The sequence below is a fragment of the Pelecanus crispus genome, chromosome 2 (assembly GCF_030463565.1).
Source record: "Pelecanus crispus isolate bPelCri1 chromosome 2, bPelCri1.pri, whole genome shotgun sequence".
NCBI lineage: Eukaryota > Metazoa > Chordata > Aves > Pelecaniformes > Pelecanidae > Pelecanus > Pelecanus crispus.
Window position 1 is genome coordinate 106582195 of NC_134644.1, and position 17072 is coordinate 106599266.

Genomic DNA, 17072 nt, shown 5'->3' on the forward strand with positions numbered 1-17072 from the left:
CTTGTTCTTGAGTTTATGGAAAAAAAAAAAAATCTGGTCCATATATGCTAATACTTTATTACTACTATATTTAAAACAATACATGGCAGAAAGAAGGATGCAAGATCAAGACAGCAATTAGCATGAATTAACTATTTATTATGGTATTTTATTTGGATGGGGGTCTGGAAAAATTAGTTGGGCCGTAACAAATACACACAAACTGTGAAGAATTTGGATCAGGAATTTGGTATCCCTAAAGGGAGACTGCAAAATGAAGTCAGATGGTAAAAACTCATATGAGAAAAGACCCTTTCGCACAGCATACAGTCACTGTGGAACTCACTGGACTGTAGAATTGCTCTTTAGGACAAGAAGTTGCCACATACTCAAAGGGTTTAGACAAGCACACGAACAATTAAATAATGCAAAGTTATTAGTATTTGTAATATTAATTTGAACATGAGCATTTAAATATTAAAGCTAAGAAACTCTTTGGATTATATATTTAACTCCATGCTCCAGAGGCAATAGCAGCCTTTACCCAAATGAGATTAGGGTGAGATTTAATAGGGAGGGGGGAATAAGTCCCATCTGACTACTCTGTTGTTTTTAGGACTTCCCTGAAATCTCCAGAATAGGTTAATAAGAGATACAAGACACCAGATTTTATAAAAAAAAAAAAAAAAAAAAAAAAAGGAAAGTGAGTGTGATTTAAAAATTACTAGCTTGTTTTTTCATTTAAACAATGCATAGACATTCTGAAACATGTTACTCACATAACATCCATCACTAGTTTGAGCTTCGCAATTTGCAGGCAAACTAAATAACACCGCTCGGGTAATTATTTTAATTATTTCAATTCTTTGAAACTGTTTCAGATAATTACTTCCATCAGCAAAGCAGTTCTGTTGCTTACAGGTAGCACCATCATTCACAGACAAGAAATTGGCAGTATAGTTTCCAAATTTAAGAGAGTAGAGACTTTTGATGGGGATGGGAGTTTACTTGAAATTACTCCTAAGCAGAAAATGTTGCTGAGAAGAAAGAACTGGGGAAGGGAGGGTGAAAGTCCAACCCCTCAATCACTGTTTCAAAAAAATCCCATGGAAATAGAAAGGACTCAAAGATAATCTCAATTCAAAATAAGGTTGTTTTTTGGGGGTTGTTTTGGAGTTTGTTTGTTTGCTTGTTTGTTCATTTGTTTGTTATTAATTTATTCTTGTCTTTTGGACTACCTCCTGTCTTTTATATAAAAACTAATGACTCACAGTGGAATTTATAATATACACAAAAAGAATAAGTACATTCTTTCCACTGATTCACAACTATTATTCTCTGGTGCTTCCTCCTACATTATTGCTACTTGCTGTACCGTCATTAATGATGATTTTATCCAATATGCAGACTTTCAGTGACAAATACTATTTTTATTAACATAAACAATGAGTGTTTCTTGTAAGCAAATTGGAATTACTATACCAGTTGTCTTACATCTATTTTGGTTGAATTTAGATTGATTTCAAAAGGTCTCTATAGGTATACTTAAACACTGATTCTCCTTAGTTAATATCGTTCCATCTATAGCCTAATCTTCATTTTCTTCTAAAAATCAGATATTTGTAAGCTGCTTAAATCCATGCTTTTCTTAATACTAGCATTAAATTCATCAAGGTCTGTATTTGGGGTTTGACTACCACTGTTGATGCATTGTATTTCACAAATTTTCTTTTAGAACTTATTTATCCATTTTTTTTTATGTGGGGGAAAATAGTAACTGTAAAAGGAGCCACCTGAATACAAAAGTAGTGTTACCCTCATCTGTAAAATCACTGTTATCGCTTCTATTATTTGAGAAGAAAAGATAGCTCATTAAAAGTGAAAGAAAACTGACAGCATAACAGCTTTCATTTACGTTTCAATAGTTCCAAATGCAGCCTTCAGCACAGAACTAACTTCATATTTCACTGCATTTTCATCTCTCAATCTAATAAAATACATATTTTTCTGGACTTTATTGCTATTGCTTCAGGCTTGGGTATTTTAAATGTTGTTATGTTTTCAGAGCAAGTTGTAGCATAAAATATAAATAGAACTGTGGCAAAGAAGCAGTAAATTGACCCACATATACATTACTTTGGAAGCATATTTTAAAATTCATCATCAGAATTGTTTTGCTTGCTGCTGCAGTAAATACTGTGTCATATCATTATGTTTTGGAGGTAGAACAAAATGAATAGCTTGTTAAACATTGGTTTTAACGTAAATGGGCACTGGAATGAAACACATCTGTAAGAAGACATTTGTTAACATTCAAGGCATTCTAAAACCATATTTATCATTGCTTTTATCATGATTTATAAATAAACTTTCTGAAATGTCACTCAAAGTTCATTAAAAACTGCATTTGTAAAATCCAACAATGATGAAAAATATTACAGGATAAACTCCTGTGAAATCCAACACCAATTACACAAGAAAACTGGCAGGATAGGGCCAATGGGAAAGCAAGGTATATAAGGAAGTTGCATTTGTTCCACAGATGTTGAGGAAATCAGAAGATAACAATGCTGAAAGATTGCAAAGCAATAACTATTTATTTAAAAAAATCCAAAGAAAAAAAATAAGAATTTCAGTGTAATTGAAAACAGTATACTACTGAGATTATGCTTTTAGATCCACTGTTGAGTACAACCCTCCATAATACTAATGAAATCTTTTCAATGATTCAGTATGCTAAGGCCAAATGGAGGAGAAAAAAAGTTCAGAATTCTCCCTTTGGATCTACTGATTGAACATGATTTAGTCAGAGAATGTATCAAGAGATTCCATCTCAAAGATCTCCTTCAGAACAGAATCATGGATTATAAAATCAGAAGAGACCACTATGTGCTGAGCTTCAGAACACCACAGAGCACAGAAATGCCCTTAATTAATCTGAACTATAGAATGTCTTTTAAAAGTAACTAATGGGCCAAATGCATTCCTGTTGCACACGAAATTGAGAAAGATTCCACCAGAGTGAATCTAGCTTAATTTCTTTCCAAATTTACTTCTTTACATTTAAAACAAACAAGGAAGTTTATCCATTCTCTTCATGTATCCTAACAAGAATTAAAATTTCAGTAACATTTACAGCCAAAGAGAATATCTGTTTTGCCAACATACTTTATAAAATAATCACAGATTTAACAATCCATTGCCAACTAACTTATGCAGACAAAACAAAGCATCCAAATTATTCATCTGTTATAGTTTCATTCATTCATTAATGTCAGAGAAAATCTTCCTTCTTTTTTTTTAAATCCTTCATCCTTATTTCATTACACAAACAAAGAGAATTAAATAATTGAAAAAGCACTGAGGAAGAAACAGTGCTTCATTAAAGAAAGAATAAGAAATGCAAAATTTTTTTTTCAAGTTGTTGAATTAAGTACCTGGAATACAGCATTAAAGCATTTCCATAGGACTTCAGAGTATGTAACAGGTAGCGTTTGCAGCCAAGCTCTTAAAATAGGCTTCCAATCTAACACCGAAGAACTCATGAAGACCATCCCATTACGAGAAACTGTTGCAGGGGAAGCATTGTCAATGTTGTGAGGTTCAAAAACAATTTTGCAACTCGGGGACATTGGAATACGATCTCCATTGGCCAAAGTAAGGGTCTTATTATCATCCAGAACAGAGTTCAGATTTTCAATCCATATTGCATCAACAGGTCCATCCAAAACTATCCAGATATGCTCGCCCTAAAAAAAAGGAGACACACACACATGCAACTTTATGTACATTGACCAAAAATACACATGAACTTAATCCCAGAAAATGTACTCTTGGATATAAATAATGAGTCTTAATTTGGTGCTGATTAGCTCAGCATGAACTCAAGTTTTTATAATTTGCTCAGTGATTTTAATCCTTGTTATCCTGTGTCACACCAAAAAGGATATTAAGGAATAGTGACAAAAATTAATTTGGGTCGTTCTAAGCATAAAGCTGTCTCTTCTACAAAAACACATCAGCCAGCCCAGCATCCATCAAGGTGGATGAAAACACTTCCCATTAAATACAGTCATAGACACAGGCGTACAGTCAGTCCTTGTGGGATGTTACCTAAGTATCTCATGTAAGGCTTCCCATTTTCCAAGTGAGAACTGAAAGCAACTTCTGAAGATTTGAGTGTAATTATGATGCCATGAAACATCATCTGCAGGTTTGATAAGAGAATTGGGAAACGCCTGTACTGATTTCTTACCAGAGCCTCTTATATTCTGATATAATTAGTGAAATAGAGTGGCAATGACATAAAACCAGACAGGAGAAAACTACTTTTCCTGTCCTCACAATAAAACATCAACAGCCCTTGTTTTTGCATTTGAATGGGAGGACTACCTGCTTACAGAAGGAAGCAAAACCCTTAAAATCTTTTCCAATTTAATTTTGGAACCTCAAGCGCTTGGGAAGCCCAGTGCTCTCTGGCATATACATGTAATTGTGACTCTGGCATACACTGAGCTATTCAGACACAAGGCAAAACTAACACTGTATTTTCCCATTTGATTTTATAATGGAAGATCTTTCACATAAATGACAGGTAATGAGACCTTATAGAAACAGTATTAAATGTCCTTATTAACTATCATGATACAATATCCATTACCTTCTTTGCTTTTAAAGTTTTTCTCCATAATGTAGAGAAAATACCATCTGTCCAGTCATTTGTAGCAACATCAAGGGTACCAAACATCTGGGAAGCTGTGATTGCCTTTGGGTTCATTCTCATCTCTTTATGAGGAGCACCACAATCTGTCATTGCTTTCATCAAAATATTAATGCATTTTGTTTTTCCTGCACCAGTTGGACCTAGAGTCATCATACCTTAAAACAATACAAACATGGTTTAAAATGAAATGTCAAAATGTCATGCTACCATTTAACGGTTCTCTGCATCAATGATCCTTGGTTTATTTTTATCAGAAGCCAATACAAAAAAGATGTTTCTCACTCCACTTACTCAATGTTGACTGAAATGGAATTTAAAAATATTATTAAAAGGCCTCTATAAATGTCTGCTCTATTATGATAGGCAAGCCTATGTGGGTCTGCATCCTCCCTCAGGCAGTTCTGTTCCTTTTTCTAATTGGAAAACACAACTGCCTTTTGATGTTCGCATGCAATGACATTGACATGACTGGTAGCAAACAAAACCAGTAATTTCTAAATGTATTTAATGAGAATGAGTACTTCCCAACGATATACGAAATCGAGTGTATCTTTCTGAAGCCAAAATAACAAAAATATGTACCTGCTTCCATCCATGCTGATATTTTAATACATTTTCTCACATAAAAAGCAGTTAACAGCAACCACACTTTTAATTTCATCAGTGTGTACACATATTGCCTAAGGAAAAGAAGCCATGTCTTCAACAATGAGTTGAGCCTACAGTTGATCCTTTTTCGTTATATTTTCTAAATCAACTATTCAAGAGGCCCAGAGTCTGTCCAAAAGCAGACGGGACATTCAAACTGAGACTTCCAAAGTCATCTAAGGGAGCTAGATAACTCCTATTAACCCTAGAGGAAAATGGACAACATAATTCTTAGTTGGTTTTGAAAACCTCTTCAACAAAGATATGGAACAAACAATAAGAAACCCAAGTTACAAGCCTAATCCAGTACAATGCAGACTGCCTTTAAAACTAAAGGGAGATGAATGTTCCCAAAACCAGTTTGGGTACCCAGATAATCATTTACTTATGCCATACGTTACATATAGGGAGATCTAATCCAAGCCCCTCAATGTTAATGGAATGGCCTTTCTGCTGGTTTTAAGAGTATTTGGATCAAAACTGCTACACAAAAGAAATTTAAGGATCCATGCACTGAATCTCCATGCATACATGCATGCGCATGCATGCGCGTGTGCATGAGCACTCTATTTGCATATATTGCCTCTATTTCAACCAAGAGAAGTCATGCATTTTACAGATTTTTCCTCATTACTTGAAATCCCATGGTGACCTTTCCATAAATCCATGAGTAAGACAAATGGAAGTCAGGAAAACAGAGATCTTTTTCCCTCCATGCAACAACTTGCATCATAGAAAGGTCCTGGGCGTCCAAGTCTTCAGCCACTTGGAGCTTCATGACCCCTGGGAGTAGCAGAGACACGTGGACAGAAGAGGCATCTAAGCAGAATGCCACAGTGGATCCCAGAGATTTTTGGGGAACAGTGGTCTGTGGCGTCTCACAGGCCAAACAGCTGCTTCTAACAAGAGGCACATTTAATCATGACTGAAATAATTAAAACTTTCATGGCTCCTATATAGATATAGCTTTTATGATTTGATATGGAACATTGAACCCAGCAATCTGGATGTAAATTATTAACTCAACACAGCATTAACCCGTTCTTTGGTCTAACCAATAATCTGAACTAAACCTTTGAGCCATTAAGCTGTCAGACTGTGCTACGCAAACGAGTATTTCCTTTTATTTGTTCCATCAGTTTAAGCTTACTATTCTCTTACTATGATGAAAAGGGAGAGTAAAAAGGATGACATCTTTATAAATCTTTGCTACTTTAGTTACATTTCCTTTATATTTTCTTCTTCATATATGAAAAAATCCTTAGTTGTTAGAGGTTGGGAGGGTGGGGGACATTTCAAAGTAGGGGTATTTTTTTTTCCACTCAGCTCTGAATTGTGAACCTGGTTTTACTACTGTCTTTGGTACCCTTCCTAGGACAGGATAAACTTTACTCATTAGCCTTTTATGCACTGTATTTTCACAGAAGCACAGAATGGTTGAGGTTGGAAGTGACCTCTGGAGGCCATCTTGTCCAAGCCCCTGGTCCAGCAGGAGGTAGGCTTATTTCTCCTCAGTTGAAATAGCCAGAACTGAACACAAAGAACAACACTTGGAATTATACTGCATGCTTGGTAGAATCTATCAAAGTAAGGGTTTGAGAGATTATTTTTTGTAATCTTCTCAGCATCACAATCTCACAGTAACATTAAACATGAGCTTCATGACTGAACTGTGTCTAAGGGCAACAATTGTTTTCAGAACACTGAACAAAATTGTCTGTTTCTGAATTTTAATGTATACTCTACATTTTAACTTGCTCCATAGAAATTTCAATCACTGAAGGCCACACTCATATTTCCCATAAAAATGTAATACAACAAAGCTAAAATCTCACTATGCGTGCATTGCACACCAAAAAAAGTCATAACAGTTTCCTAGCAAAATATCCACATAGGCTTTAAAAATGACATCTGTTCAATTTTAAAATACATTTTTTGCGAAAATAATCTGCATTCTGTAGCAGATAATATAAAAAACTATTGCTTTTATGCAGCTTCAAGACCTCATCTAGCATGCTAACCATGTCGGACTTGTTGAGTTTCATACAGCTGAATGAGTTTAAGTATCCATGGTGGATGATGAATAAGCCCTGCTTTCTCTGTCTGTTTCTGAATGGCTGACTGTAGTTCAGGATACCCAGCTTTATCCAGACTAATTCCAGGGAATAGGTCATTAATGAGGCTCATAAATAAAGGTTCATCTTCATCCACCTGTCAAGGATAAAGTAGGGGGAAACACATTATTTATTCATTGAAATGGTTATTACAGCTGTAAACAATCTTCAAGAATATGCCATTTAAAAGATGGCAGTAGAAAACCTTATCTTTTCCAAAGAAAATATTATAATTATGAATCAGTTTTAAGTGAATTTCATACAATGCAATCACAAGTAGTAATTTCTAAACTAAATACTTAAAACTTATAAAAATCTTAACAACTTAATACAGTTTTCTTCAATATATACACACACACGTTTCTTCATTTGTTACATAAAGCAGCAAGATTTATTCAAATCGTATTTTGCCTTGGATTTTTTATGATTTTTTCCTTCTGCAAATCACTGAAGCATGTCTATACGTTTGAATGTATGTACCAATGTGCTGAATAGATTAACATCAGAAACAGAGTAATTGGTTCCATCACAAAACTGTCTCCCCAGGTAAATACACAGAGTCTAGACATGCTATAACCTTTCAATTACAGCAATAAAAAGAAAGATGAATACTTTAAATAGTAATATCAAAAGAGATTAGACTATACAAGTAGGTGTTAGCTGCTTCCAATTACCTCACTCATTGCAATTCTTATGATGTTCTGAAAAGGCAACAGACTCCCAAGAAATTCATAAATTGAAATTCTGGATTAAGAAGGATCTTTAATGACATTATTAAAGTTAATACAATGTATTCTTCCTTTCTCTCCTTAGATAGGGCAGAAAGAAGGAAAAACAAGAGCCAATTAGAGGACCAGGTTAGGTCCCCTAGGTTCTGATGGTATTTCCAATGATTTTTTCAGCTAAGGCTTCTGATGTGTTTTCCTCTCTTTAAAAGACAAATAGTGCTCACAACATAACTATATTCTGATTCTCCAATCACTGACCATATTAAAAACTGAAAAATAATGTATCTAACTGCTGAAGAAAAAGATCTTTTCAAAGTGCATAATAAATACACTTAAAAATGCAAACAAAGTGCTCTTTTTGAGAAAGTCACCAGTGTTACAGTACCAGTTTGGAGAGGTTCATGTCCCGCAGAACTCTCATCACTACGGTTTTCTCTGGCTCTTTGGGATTAGATCTTTTCACTGCTCCAAGTGTTCTTAAAACAGACAGGATATTTCTAAGCCCAAAGTCGTAGTGAACCTTGAAATAATGCATATACACAATTAGTACCACAAAGATTAAACACTTTAAAATCAAGAGAGGGCTGAAAACTAAATTCATTAAAGAAATAAATATGCTATTGAACTTTTAAAGATGATTAGTTTTACAGCTCTTCATCTTTTCAACTGGATTTCCAGTTCTGTTGCTATCATATCCTGAAGATATTTTCCAGTGTTGCATGTCCATATCTACCAAGTGTCCTTTTTGGTCATAGACTACCACTTTTACAAGTCATCTGTAACAGAGCTGCATCTTCTATCATTTTCCTAAATGTATAATTTGCCAGATGCACAAACAGCAAACCACACATCTTCAGACTACCCTCTGTTTTCTGCTCATGAGAGGACTGTTGCTATCTTGATATATGGTACTGGGATTCATGACTAAAAGGGCCAATGTCTTGCTGATATAAAGAAACATACTGAAATTATTCAGATATAATTTGTTATATGTAAGCCTATCCTATCTTGTACTTAACAACTTTCTGCTCTGTGGATGGTTTCATAAAAACTTGGTTCAGAACAGAATGATTTACTTCCAACAGCCATGTGCATCCTAGACGTGAATCTAACCAGCTTTGGACTTAAGCAGGTAAGGGCTGGAATATCTTCCCTTTCACTACGGGCACAGCTGCATATTTGCAGAGCCATACAGACATATTCAATTAATTTTAGCACTTGTACCTGAAAATACAATTCTGTCTTAGTTAATATAGATTTGAAAATATATGCAAATGTTCTGTAATGTGTTTCCTCTTTGACTGTTGATGCAAATCCTAGAAGGAAAGCTATCTTGGTAAAGGTTTTAAATTATAAAGTCTCCACTACTGCCCACTGCTTGGATAACTAAGTGGTAAAGACAAACGTGGAAGGTGATAATAGAGATTGTTACATTTGGAGAATATCTGCTCCCTCTGATTGATTGGAAATGTTTTTGAGACCAAGTGCATAGACTCTTATTTACACTATCTGTTGTGCATTGACCTTGGCAAGCTTCCAGACACCCACCCAGCCACTCTCTCATTCCCCCTGCTCAACAGGACAGAGGAAGGAAAGAAGATGAAAAGAAAGCTCATGGGTCGATATAAGGACAGGGAGATCACTTACCAATTACCATCACAGGCAAAACCAGACTTGACTTGGGGAAAATTAATTTAATTTATGGCCAACTAGAATGTATTTGGATGGTGAGAAACAAAGACAAAATTAAAACAACATCTTCCCCTCAGCCCCCACCCCTATTTCCAGGCTGACAAATTGGAACAATACATTGAGTACAACCCAGAATTTTCAACAAGAAATAACTTATTGATTAGGTTTGCAGATGACACCAAGCTGGTGAACTAGACTACAACTGAAGTTCAAAATTACCAAGAGAAATTCAATAAATCATCTATGTACGATGCAATTAAATAAAGACGAGTGCAAACTACCACACAGATAGAAATAACCAACTGCACAACAACTCTTCTTCATTCAGTTGAGAAACAAGTCAGGTGCAGAGAGCTTTGCAGAAAAATATCTGACATTCGACTGAAGCCACAAACTCCCCAATGACATATATGCAATTATAGTGAGCAATAAAAATAAAAGTGTCCTTTTTGGGGCAGTTGAAAAGACATTTCCATTGCAGTTGGCACTTCTGTACTGTGCCCAAAAGTTGGATTCCACACTTGAAGATGAACCCTATTGAAGAGAATTTAGAAAATAAATTAAAGTTATCAGCTGACTAGAAAACATGCTATATCAGGAAGAAGTAAACCAAAATCTATTGTAGAAGTAGGAAGAGCAAATATGTAGGATGAGTTACGATAAAAGTCTTTGACATGCAAAAAATACCTGCAAAGGGGAAGACAGAAGGAATAGAAAGGAAAAGAAGTAATGTACTTAACTACAGCAAGGGAGATTCAAGTTAACTTTTAGAGAAAACTTTGTGACCATGAGGAACACAAAACTTTGGAACAGGTTCCCTGGGAAACTGCAGGCTATCTGTCAATGGAAAATGTTAAGGAGAGTCACAAACATTTATCACAAATTATTTAGCTGAGAATTATTTTTCCTCCAGAAAGGTAAATGGATGACCCCTCAAGGCTCCGTCCAGCCTCATTTTCTATTATTCAGTCAGGTGCCAAGTTGTTACCAGTTGAAAGAGTTAGATATGAATATTCAGTCAGGTACTGCCAGGAAATCTCATTTGTAGATGGAAACATCAGGACAAAAAGATTAACAATTCCCTGTGAAGTCTGGAGGCAGATTATATGCTGATGACAAAGTCCGGTATCATTTAGTAAATGATACGTCCTAGTGAAATATGCAGAATCACAACAACGGCTGATATATTTCTTTTTCTCCTTGCTAGATGACCATCATTGGCTGGAATGAGTCCAGCAAAGGATGAGGAAAAGAGACAATGGTCAAAATTTGCAACACGGGAAATTGCAGTGGTTTGCGTAAGGAAAAGATTCTTCACAATGAGAGTGGTCAAACACAGAAAAGGTGCCCAGAGAGACTGAATATCTCCACCCTTGGACATATTTAAAACTCAACAAGTGCCTTATCAACCTGTTCTAAATCAACCCATGTTGAGCTGGAAGTTGGACAAGATGACCTCTGGAGGTCCCTTCCAACTTATGTGAGTCTATGATTCTATAGAAGTGATGACTTTGTTAAGTTTGAAGAAATACCGTCATACCTATTAGAAAATTTAAAATAAACTAAAATTACTTTTAAAGAGATTTTCTGGTGCATTACAACTGACCTATGTGACAGGTGGTTCAAAGCAACCATCATTTATTTTCTTTAATTAGTCTGCCAGTTTTACAACTGCTTTGCCTTTCAGGAATGGCACAGAACAGCTAGGATTTACTGGCAAATGTGGATTATGAGCTATTTCTTTACTACATCTTTTAACAGCAGGCAAAAGATTGCAGCTGGGCAAAATGGACTGCAGTGGTATAGCTGGTGCTCTTGTAAGGAAGAATTAAAATTCTGCAAATAAAAATCTCAGCACTAGAAGCATAGTTTGCTGTTGTGGGGAAAAGAAAAAAGGGATATCAGTGGTTTTCTCCATATGAAAGCACCTTAAGTAGATGATCCTTAAAGAGGGATTATGGCCTCATTTGCTTTCAAGCTTTGTTAGGTTTTTCTTTTCAGTTTCTATGGTTTTCCCTAATCCGGGTGAGGCTCTGTAGAAGGAGGCAGTAGGGAACTTTGGCTAGAAGTCATATAACAAGGCAAATAATTCAGCTTTGGGGGCTCTCTCAGAATAACTGTTTCACAGGCTTCTGGACACCTTGGGCTTCCTACATTTGCTAAGGACTCTTCTTCTACTTCTGTATGTTTTTCTTTACTGAAGGAGATGATAGTCACCCAGGGTGCCTTTGGCTACTTGTGAGTCAGAGTTCCTCTTTCTACAGAGTCTGCATTTCTGTGTGTAAAATGTCTGGAGGACTTAGTGTATTCCTTCTGGCAAATTCCTTTCACATTTTGTGGCAGGTAAATTCAGCTGGTGAATACTTGTTTGTTTTTATTTTCTTCTCTTGATGTATATTGCATTTGCTGAAAACAGGCAATGTTCTGCCATTTCCTATTGCACTGATTCTTTATGTGACCCTATTCTTTCCAGTCAACTGCCCAGATAGCCAGCAGTACTTCCCTCAAATTTAAAATTTACCATTCAAAATTTAAATAAGTAAGTTCTGCTGGGAAATACAGATTAATATGCCTCTAAGAAAGCCTGTCTATACTTTATAGTTTTAGCTTTCTGGACAGACAGAAGCAATTTGTGTCCCACTGTACTCTTAGAAATATCTACAGTTCATGGGACTCCCATATCTAATCAGATGAACTCATTAGATCTCTTTCTACATACAATCACATATCACATCAGATGTATTCCCCAACCTACAACAGACTTCACAATGAACTTTAGTAAGCCTTTCAAAATATCCCATTACTACTACAACTATGAACGATGGGGGAGGGAGGTAAGTCACATTCAAGTGAGGAAGTGGTGGGACCCAACTGAAAAGCAAAAGATGCAGTCTGAGGTGGACAAGAGAAACCTGAAGAACAAAAAAACAGTGTGGAAAGTGGCCCATCTCAAGTGTATGCATGCAGATGAGGAAGGACCAAGAGGACAGCATCATGGCAGAAGCTCTCACATTTTTCTTGGGTAACCAGCACAAGAAGGTGCCAATTTGAAGTGCCTGTTCACTAATGCATGCAGCATGGGAACAAAACAGGAGAAATTAGAGCTCTGTGTGCAATTACAGGGCTACAGTTTAACTGGGATGACAGAAATGTGATGGGATAACTTACAAGACTGGAGTGCTGCAATGGATGGATACAAGTTCTTTAGGAAGGACAAGCCAGGAGGGTCGGATGGGGAGCTGCCCATAAAGTGAAAGTGTGGTAACACTTCACCTTAGGATGGCTGATGAGCCAGTTGAGAGCATTTGGGTCAGCATCAGAGGGCCGATCAACATTGTGGCAGATGTCTGCTGCAGACTTCCTGATGAGGAAGAAGTTGATGAGACTTTCTTCCAACAGCTGGAATTAGCCCCATCTTTGTAAGCCCTGGTCCTCACTGGGGCTTGAAACACCCCAGTATCTGCTGGAAGGGCAACAGAGCAGGGCAGAGGCATTCCAGGAGATTTCAACACTGTCTCCAATAACACCCTCACAAACAAAATGGTGACTAGACAGGGTGGTAAGACATTTCAACAGCTTGACCAGAGAGGCTGTGCAGTCTCCATCCTTGGAGATATTCAAAGTTCACCTAGAGAAGGTGCTGAGCCACCTGCTCTATTTGACACCACTTTGAACACAGGTATAGGACTAGTTGGCCTCCAAAGGTCCCTTCCAAACTCAGTTCTCGGATTTTATAATTATATATAATGGATTTATACAAGAGCAGGACTGTCCAAAGGGCTGCTGACAGGCACAGGCAGGAAAAACTAGCACATTACCATGGGTTTGCAGAAAGCTATGCTTCCTGGCTCATATTACAGAGTATAGAATCACGATCCACTATGTAAACTGCTAGGAGCAAAGATCAGCACAGCAGGCTTCTCTGATGGATACTGGAGAAATGTTAGAGGGTCCTGAAGAAATGATAAAGACACATGGAAGACTGTTCCCCACAGACATCATGGCTTGCATGGTAAGAACCATGGAATTTAAGTTATAAGTGAGATATAAGCATAAAATTCAAATATATAATTGTGATGTAGCTGGGTGTGAGGGTTGTGCCCATGTGCACACCCAGTGCACTTGGTCATCAATTTCCATTAATTAATTAATAGCAAGGAACTCCTTTGCTAGCATCAGCATAGATGAAGCAAGACTGACCTGAGAAAAGGTAATTGAGCTATGTGCCTTCACAACAAAGCATTTGACTAATTGGTACGGGAGTTCTCCAGACAAGAATTTCAGACAGTTCCACAGAGTCCTCCACGCAGTTCCTACACACCTAGGCCAACTGATAGGCACTACTTATATGCTTCAATGTGTTGATTAACATGCTGCATGGAGAATCTTGCTGTCTCAGAGACTCCAGGGCAGTTTCTGTTGCAGAAATGACCAAATTACACATAGAAGCTCTTTGTGCAGATGCAGCAATGGTCATGGACAAAGTATTGTACACCATTAAGATAGTTAAAATAAGTTTTGTATACAGTTAAGTTTTGTTTGGGGGTGTGTGTTATTTTTAAGTACTGCGTCCAGGAGTGAAACAGTTCCAACAAAAAACAAGCAAAGTACGTTTGCAGAGGTAGATGGCCAAATTTCTGATGACTGCTTAAATGCCTCTTCCACAGTGAAGGGAAGTATCATGTCCAGGACAAAAACGACCACACAAACTGAGGCAATGAGAAAATTTAATCCTACTGAGGCCAAGCCTGAGGGAAAAAAGAGACATCCATATTTAATACTCTGGAGACAAGCTATGTTGTTAACTGCTGAAACTGTGCATACACAAATTTTCCCAAACAATGTTCACAAATTCCAAGAGAGAGCTCTTGGAAAATGATCCTCTGACAAATGCAGCCTACAAGCCTGGTAACCATAAAACACAGGCAGATGAGTAGATTGGACAGCTGGACTAATACTAGTGATGCTAGATCAATACAGGGTGATTTAGATTGCCTAAAAACTAATTTGAAGGCTAATGGAGACACCTGGGCAATATTACAGGGAAGCCAGTAGCAAATATGACCTTTCAGAAGACAGTCTACAACATAAAGCTGGGTGAGTAAACCTCTCCCAGAAAAAGAAACCTGAGAGAAATGAAAATTGGAATCCAGTTTAGTTATATATATTGAGAGTGAAATTACAGAGGTATGGAGAAAGAAACAGAAAATCCAGATCTGTACTTTTTTGTTTCAACTCTGAAATAATAAGGGCAATATGATGCACCATTATCTTATTCTGGTATAGTCCAAGGTTTCTACATGGAAGTCAACAAAGTCACTAATAAGTATGTGGTATAGAACTGAAATAATATAATGGAGAATGTATTCAATATGCCCAGGTTCATTAGGATCCAACCAAAGCAGGCTTCTCATTTGAGCTGCAATTTACCTACCATTCATATGATCTCTCTTTTGAGACCCTCTAGTGGACAGCCAGCACAGGGCATTCAAAAGGCAGCAGCTAGTTACGTTTTCAAAAGCAGCTTTATCCTTTGTTCCTACTTAAATACCCCACAACAAACAGAATAGCACTTTTCTGGTAGCACTCAACAAAACAGTGCCTTCTAGGCACTCTTCAGTTATTTGCAATTCTTACACTGTCTCTCCAATAGGTCTAGTCTTCATAAGTGAGGAGACTGAACAATGTGTCCTCTACAAAGTTCAGCAGAGCACTATACACCATTCCTCGTAACTTCTCCAATAACTGCACTCTGTTTAAAAATGACAAATCAAACTTCCTTTACTACACAAATTAGTTTGAAAAATAAGAACAATGTGATGATTTCAGACTGTTTCCAGACCTTGAAACTGAAAAGCCTAAAAAATGCATAGGTTCATGAGTGTCAAAATAATTATATATTCTATGAAAGTATATTCTCTACATTCCCTTCCAGTGACAGCTTACAGTTGGACAAATATTTATTTTACCTGTTTAGATAACTGCTCTTCACAGAGTTTGTAGAGTGTATAGAATTTTCGACTAAGGACTTGGTTGTCTCGGAAACCAGCACTTGCCAGCTTGACTCGCATAATAATGCTACGGTCAGGCACCATCATAGCAACTGTGCGAAACTGAATCTTCAGATTTTCTGGAAGTTCCTGTCGTCCTGCATAGCCAGGGTTCTGAAAAATGCAATATTATATAATGAAAGAAGGATAGGAAGCTTTATCTTTTCTGATAATTATTTGGCAAACACAGGAGCACATGCCAGATTACAAAGGGTAACTTCAGCATGTCACAATTACACATCACTACATAGTGACATAACTATTGCAGTTCATCAAGTAGGTAGTATCACCCATGTTATTTGGGGATGCCCAAGACACGCAGACATAGACAGACAACCACATAGAGATCTTGTTGGAGCTGTTTTAAATCGTTAGTTCCTCAGGGTCTTGATAGTATTCCAGTGCTGGATGTTACTGTCCCTTGTGAGCATTCCCAGACCATTTCAGTGCAAAGTCAGTCAAGCAGTGCAAGCTATTACTGAACATAATTTAAACTAACGGATTTGACCTTTCACTGAAGATGTCTAAGTCATTCATGTGACTACTGCATGGCTCAGCTGTGAGAACAGTAGTCGCTGGCTATGCAGTGATAACTTCTTGAACTCTTCCAGCTGTTTCCAAACTGCCTTCCCACTGGCCTTTGCATGCCACTAATTTGCCCTTTTTTTCAAAATAAAGTTATAATATTAACACCTTTTCAAGTGTAGGAAACCTTGAAATAAAGACAAGTGCTTCCATTCTGATTTGTGGATATATATCCTACAGCTAAGGAGGGGGAGATACAAAGAGGCTTTTAACGTATTACTACACTTTCCTGCTTCTTTGCCTCCTGCACTGCTAGAAGCAGTCCACAGGCACCAAAGATAAATCTTCAGGAGGCCAGTGAACCAGTGTGAGGGTGGTTTCCTTCATGCTGTCATACAGAAGTTTTGTGGTCAAAAGCTCTTCGCAGGTGGTGAAATACTGACCAGACCAACTACAGTAGTCCTTGGGTTGTGGTACATCTCCCCCCTCCCCGTTTTTCTGTTCTGTTTTTCCCCTTTACTTTGGCTGCTTTACAATCTCAGGAATTCCAGGCCACAGCTTTTGTGTAGCGAGTTGGTCACTTAAGCGCCCCTTAATTGTACCAGAAACTCCT

At 37.1% G+C, this 17072-nt stretch overlaps 1 protein-coding gene across 1 annotated transcript in view; it reads right to left on the bottom strand.

The window, feature by feature from the left end:
- The window catches only part of LOC104036568 (dynein axonemal heavy chain 5-like), a 175276-nt gene that overhangs the window by 88960 nt on the left and 69244 nt on the right, over positions 1-17072 (bottom strand). The window contains exons 43-47 of the mRNA XM_075704666.1: positions 15854-16048; positions 8578-8712; positions 7372-7561; positions 4640-4857; positions 3417-3728 (exon numbers count right to left, since the gene is read on the bottom strand). Of these exons, the coding sequence (XP_075560781.1) occupies positions 3417-3728; positions 4640-4857; positions 7372-7561; positions 8578-8712; positions 15854-16048 (1050 nt within the window). The remainder of the gene's footprint in view (positions 1-3416; positions 3729-4639; positions 4858-7371; positions 7562-8577; positions 8713-15853; positions 16049-17072) is intronic.